The sequence below is a fragment of the Channa argus genome, chromosome 20 (genome assembly GCF_033026475.1).
Source record: "Channa argus isolate prfri chromosome 20, Channa argus male v1.0, whole genome shotgun sequence".
Taxonomy (NCBI): Eukaryota; Metazoa; Chordata; class Actinopteri; order Anabantiformes; family Channidae; genus Channa; species Channa argus.
In genome coordinates, this window is record NC_090216.1 from 14,122,074 (window position 1) to 14,128,073 (window position 6,000).

General features: G+C 36.9%; 1 protein-coding gene across 1 annotated transcript; it reads right to left on the reverse strand.

Annotated features, from left to right (window-relative positions):
* Positions 1–232: 232 nt before the first annotated feature.
* Positions 233–3,471, reverse strand: hbae4 (hemoglobin alpha embryonic-4). Its single transcript, XM_067489240.1, has 3 exons — positions 3,314–3,471; positions 2,603–2,807; positions 233–1,032 (listed from the first exon to the last, which is right to left on the reverse strand). Exons 1-3 carry the CDS (start codon positions 3,403–3,405, stop codon positions 904–906), a joined length of 426 nt encoding a protein of 141 aa, XP_067345341.1. The 5' UTR covers positions 3,406–3,471; the 3' UTR covers positions 233–903.
* Positions 3,472–6,000: the final 2,529 nt, after the last annotated feature.

The following is a 6,000-nucleotide window of genomic DNA, read 5'->3' on the forward strand; positions in this document are numbered from 1 at the left end:
TATATATATATATATATATTTTACAGATTTTGGGGAGGAACTCACTTTATTATTTCTCAGTACTTGTCAGAATATGCTGTACTCTCCATAGCCTAAATCTCCACCAGCATTATGCTGGTCAGACATTATGCTTTCCAACTTAACATATCAGGTCTGGACATTGATCTGCTAGACATAAGGCAGTCCTCAATTCACTGTCTGGCAACATTTTAAAGATTACAGACTGATGAAAAGTTGTTTTAAAGGTTTATGCACAATAATTAAAGTACAAAGTGACACCAAGTTATTTACAGCTGTGGATCAGGATGTAGAACAAGTTAACCACCAACTGCAGGGTCAAGGTTGCTCAGGACGGCCACAGGCATCTTCTTCATCTTCCTGGTACATGTACCAATGCATTAATGCCACCTAGAGGACTGAATGAATCAGTACATTCTCAGAGCAAGAAACATACTGTATTATTTAGCAACAGTAAGTCCTATGTTTTTTCAATTTCAAGCTTTCTTTAAAGAAAGAATAATATTACTTGGGTTTTAGTGATGGAAGGTAAGTCATTTAGAATACAATGATTAAGTTTGATACTATAAATTAAACAAAACAGCAACACATTCACAACAATGTACAACATCTTCACTTACTTGGTTTTGAATTAGCTACAGATGTGGACACAGTATAAATAGTGTTGCATGTCGGAATAATTTGTAATAATAATATGGATGTACAAATAAGTCAAGAAAGACTTTGTCTTGTAAGAAACACATCAAAAGACAACATCTTTATTGCACATTTTTAATATTACAAAACATTTTTAATTCCAACAGCTAAACATAGATAAATAATTCATTTACATTTATATTATATTGTAACAATGTCATAAAATTCCTAGAAACATGTGGCTTTGTCTCATCTGTATTTCTCAGCAAGCACGGCTGCGAAAGCCGACAGGTACTTGTCCATTGCTGCATGTGCAATCGGTGTGAAGTCTTCCCCCATGTGACAAGCCAGGGTGACGAGCATGCAATGTGAGAAAAGCTGCAGGGAAGCAAAAGGTTTGTTACAGCCAAACATCCACAAAAAGGACAAATAGCTGGCATGGGTCACTCCAGGGTCACTCCAGTCATGTCCCACCTTTATGACCTTCTCATTAAAAGCTGAATAACTAATAATATTAAAAAATACAATTAGTGTACTAGAGTAAATCAGAGTAGGTGATTGTGAAACAGGAAGTTGACACAAACGGTTGCTGTCCTTTTGGTTACTTAATAATATGCACTAAATAATGTAAATCTCTGTAAAAGGCCCAAACAAAGTCTTTTTTGTCTTTCCTTAGATTTTGTTTCATTAATGGCTGTTTCTTTTCCTAGTAATTGTGGTGTAAAAAACCATGTGAATCAATAAATGCACTTGCTGTGAACATGTCAAAAAAACCAAATGAAGTTTTTTGTGAAATAATTTAAATGAAATAATTATGCCCAGTTAGAAACAAGGGGAAAAAAATGTTTTGTAATTTGCAGCAGCTGCAGGAAATACGTGCTGAAAGTAAAATAAATATTATCAACTCATTGATTAGGGATTAATTCATAATAGTATCAGGGATCTTTTCAAAATGCCAAATATACTGTATTTTCTGGACATGTGCTGAGTTTATCAATGAGAAGAAAACTCATATATTGTGCTTATGGAATTAACATATCATGCTTAACGTAGGCAATGTATTTAGATCTAAAGTGTTTGAAATGAATATTTAAAAAAAGTTAAAAAGTTTCTCATGATGTAAAAAAGAATTTGGGGATTTTATTTAAATAATATCGTTAAAATATTTATAGAATGCAGAGAAATCTCTGTATGTAAGTGACAATGCCAAAGAGCAGCCATGAATGGCCCCTGATCTTCAGGGCCTCAGGCAGCACTGTGTTAGAATCAGACTCTAAAGAGGAAATCACTGCATGGCCTCAGGAACACCGCTGAAAACGTCCGACATTAACAAAGTTAAAACGACAAGTCAAAATGAAATTTAAAAACACATTCTCTATGCTAAATAAAGGAGAGGGACCATGTGACCTGTTTATGTCCTACAACATTCTAGTAATGATATCCAAGCATTCTTTAACTATAAAAAACCCTAAGCAAAAATGAGGAAAAAATGTTTTCAGAATTGAAGCAGCTGTTATTTCCATAGTTCTTACAGTTAATTTTAAAAGAAGAGTCGATGCCACACAGTGGCAGCACGATGCCCTTATCCAAACGTGTTTTAGATGTGTTGCTGGCATCCAATTCACAATGAGCCAATATTTTTCCAAAAATGATTAAAACATCTAAGTTTCAACATTTGATATGGTGACATTGTGCTATTCACAACGATTGCAAAAAAAAAAAAACCCAGCTTTTTAATGATTTGGAAATAATTGCATTTCTGTTTCATTCGCATTTTACACAGCTTTTTCTGGAACTGGGATTTAAGCTTCACCACACATTTCTCAGTGTCTAATCCCTGTTAACTGTATGCACTATACTATAAAACATATTGAGAGCTTTTAAAGAAGTAACAATTTTTCAATTGAGATCAATACGCACAATTGTTGCTCTGTCTAAGGACATGCACCTTGAAGTTGGTTGGGTCTATGCGGAGCTGATAGGCATGAAGGGTTTGCAGTGGAGCCAGGGTGACGGTCAGCTGACTGATGTCTTTGGCTCCATCTGCTATAGCCAGAACGATCTTCTTCCCATGACTGAGCAGATGAGGGGAGCCGGGACTGATGTCTAGGTGAGAAAAGTACGTCTTGGTACCTGGGAATGAGGCGAACATCCTATGGTAGAAGGAAGTAATGATGTTAATTTAAAGTAAAATGAATACATACATTACTGTTCATGACAAATGGACACTGACTGTGCCACTTATTTTGCTGCTTCCTGTTGCTGCCATAATCATCATCATCATCATCATCACCGCCACCACTGATGTGTATTCACAGTTCACCTTTTTTCATTTCACTACAATCTTCCTGAAGCATTAGCAGGACCTTAAAACTGTTTGAGCTTTGATAAATAAGTCTAATCCTCATTTACACTATCTTCATTTCCCTGCATACCATATGATTTAAATGTTTTTATAACTTTAGTATGGATTAGTGCCTTTTTCTAACAGTGCTTGGGAGCCAGAAACCTTCCTCATGAATGTTAACATAATAATAATCCAGCAATTCTCAAGTAGAACATGCCATGACATCTTGTTAGCATTAAAGGACAGACACTCTCTCCAGAGAAATGTACTTTAATTCAATAAATACATCAATACAGCAGAAGATGAACGTACCTAAGCAGCGCTTCTGCCCCAATTTCTTCAGCCACAGGAGTCAGACTTTCCCATATTTCTGCAATTAGCTGTTTCTCCTTCTTTGAGAGCATTGCACTAAACGGCAGTGAATTAACTGTAGGCTGAATATCCGCAGTGTGAGATGACTTCACAGCAGGAGTCCAGAGTCAGATTCACACCAGGTGACAAAACGTGTTAATCAACCATTTTGTTATGAGAATGAGTGCTGGTATCAAATTTGTAGACAAGTTTGATAAATAAAAGAGATGAAGTAATAATTCCTTCTGTGTGAGTAAAACTAGGTCTAATGATTCAGGTCTCAGCGGCCGCCTTGTTTGCCTCCTCTGTGTTATCAGCGGCCAGAGAGGGTGGGGGCACCACAGCACTATCTGCTGCTTAACGTGCGTCACTCTGGAACTTTCTACCACATCACATTGCTGACCTCAAAGAGCAGCTGGTAAGGGCCTTAGATGTACCATGTTTATATTTGCTCATTAGATTTAGCAGAACGATTTTTCCTTGTTTTGTGTCTTGTTTTCTCACTTGATCCAACAGTATTATTTATTTGAACACAGATAGGAGTAACAGTACAACAATTGTTATTTTTTTACTTAATAAATTAAAACCCACCCCTTCAAGTTTGGTTTTCGAGAATTTGACACCCAGACATTGAAAAAAAAAAAAAAAGCCTGTATTATATGTAACTCAGATACTGATATTTTGTAGTGTGAAGAAGGCCTGTTCAGATAAAGTCTCTGAGCTGCTGTTATCTGCAGCTCCATAAGCTGTTTGTCAAGAACAGTGGGTGTGAGCCAGCCTGTATCAGACACCATCCTGAAGACCACTGCACAACCTGAGAACAACACCTCGGCTATAAACATAGGCAGTGTGTGTCGTTACACTGTGCCATTGGGAATGTGATTTTAGGTTTAGTGTGGACGCACAACAGGCAAAGGATGTGTAGATGAATTTCTTTTTCTCACTTGTACTTTGCATAAACCACCAAAAAGGATGGTAAACAGTGGACACGGAAAACCCCAAAACTGCTCGGCTTAGAAATGCAGCTTTTGGAGACAACCGAGTCAATGGTGATCAATATTTGATCAATAACAAAGCAAGCTGCAGAACTAAATTCTGCCAGTTGTTTTACATACAGTAGGTTGGGGTCTGACAAATTAAATAGATCCCTTCCTTAACACAGCATCTAATTACATTTAGAGTGAATGAAGTTAACGGAACTTTCCTGATTAGATTAAGTGGTGCCAAAGCCCATCATCTTCTTTGAGCAAATTCACTAACCTGGCTGCCTTTAGTAGTAGAAAGTAAAAACCTGTTCATTTTGTTGTATTTTGTGAGAAGGGGGCAGTGAGTTCATTGAGATTCAGATAAACAGAGCCGTCTCCACCCTTACATGAGCACAAAAAATGTTGTTTTTCAAACTGCTGAGAAGTTGTATTATGATAAGTGAGCCTTGATAAGTGTTACTAACTAACATGGCTGGAATTATATAAAGTAATATAAGTAAGAGGTTAGTAGGAGTAAGGAGTTGGTTATATGGATGATCTTGGTGATATACATATAAAACTTCCCAGTCACAATCACAATCCAGGATCTGAAATGCATTTTAAAGAGCTGGTATTATGGACTTTTAAAAATATGTTATAGCCTTATTTTTTAATATAAAGCACATTTTAATAAACATATTATACTTTTTAGTTAATTAAAGTTCAGATTGATCTTATACTTACAGACAACCTAGATTTTTTTCTGTCCTCCACCAGTTTTTTAAGACGCATCATTTTTGCATTATTCATGAGCCTGTTCTCTGATTAGCTGGGGTGTGGCCTCTACTTCACCATCAGCCAATGGGAACACATCCTGATGAATATTCCTTAGCAAAGTAATGGCAGCGGCTCTCTGAGATCAATAAAATAGGAGAGTAGTTATAACAATCTGTAAAGTGAAGTCGAACCTTGAACTTGAAGCATAAGAACCTGCTGTAGCGCAACTGATATTTCAGTGAGAGGTTTTGAAATGTCAGGATCGTTTCTAGTTTTCTTAAAAAAAGCGACTATCTTAGCTTGGGCAATTTCATGGATGGAAAAAGTTGGAAAATGTAAAAACATTATTAGTTTTTTTAAATTTTAAGGGTAAAACCCTGATGCTCTTAATAAGACTAGAACTCACACTTTCAGCAGGTTACTGTCTTATAGGCAACACCGGAACCGAATGTCAGCATATCCACAAACTGCTGGTGAAGTCACCATAAGCAGAAATGATACATAAAGGTGGAAGATACCCCCCTAGAATAAACATTTGAGGAGAGTCAGGGTTCAACAGTCTGTGCAGAGAAGGCTTACTCAGGAGAAAGTGAAAACTGAAGTGTGGGTGAGATATGTGGGGGCTGCACAGTAGATCTGTAGATCTGCAATTAGCTAAGCATTAGCTAAGCACATTTTCATACCATTTGAATGTACTGCAGCAGCTTATACATCTGAAAAAACATTCAATCTTTCACATTTGATTGTCTTGTGAAAGCAACACTGTGACCCCGTGACCAAAGCTGTCAATTCATCTTAGTGTTAAGCTTCAGTGGTGCTATTGTTTACTGTGCAGTAATTATGAGACAGTACCTTATGACTTTATGCTGAGGTTGTGAGTTCAAGCCTCACCTAGAGCGTCATCCT

What these genes read in the sequence shown, in the direction of transcription:
- hbae4 (XM_067489240.1), bottom strand. Translation starts at nt 3,405, where the DNA reads ATGCTCTCAAAGAAGGAGAAACAGCTAATTGCAGAAATATGGGAAAGT. An exon ending in GGGGCAGAAGCGCTGCTTAG is followed by an intron (nt 2,808 to 3,313) that starts GTACGTTCATCT and finishes CTTCTACCATAG; the next exon opens with GATGTTCGCCTCATTCCCAG. An exon ending in TAGACCCAACCAACTTCAAG is followed by an intron (nt 1,033 to 2,602) that starts GTGCATGTCCTT and finishes GCTTCCCTGCAG; the next exon opens with CTTTTCTCACATTGCATGCT.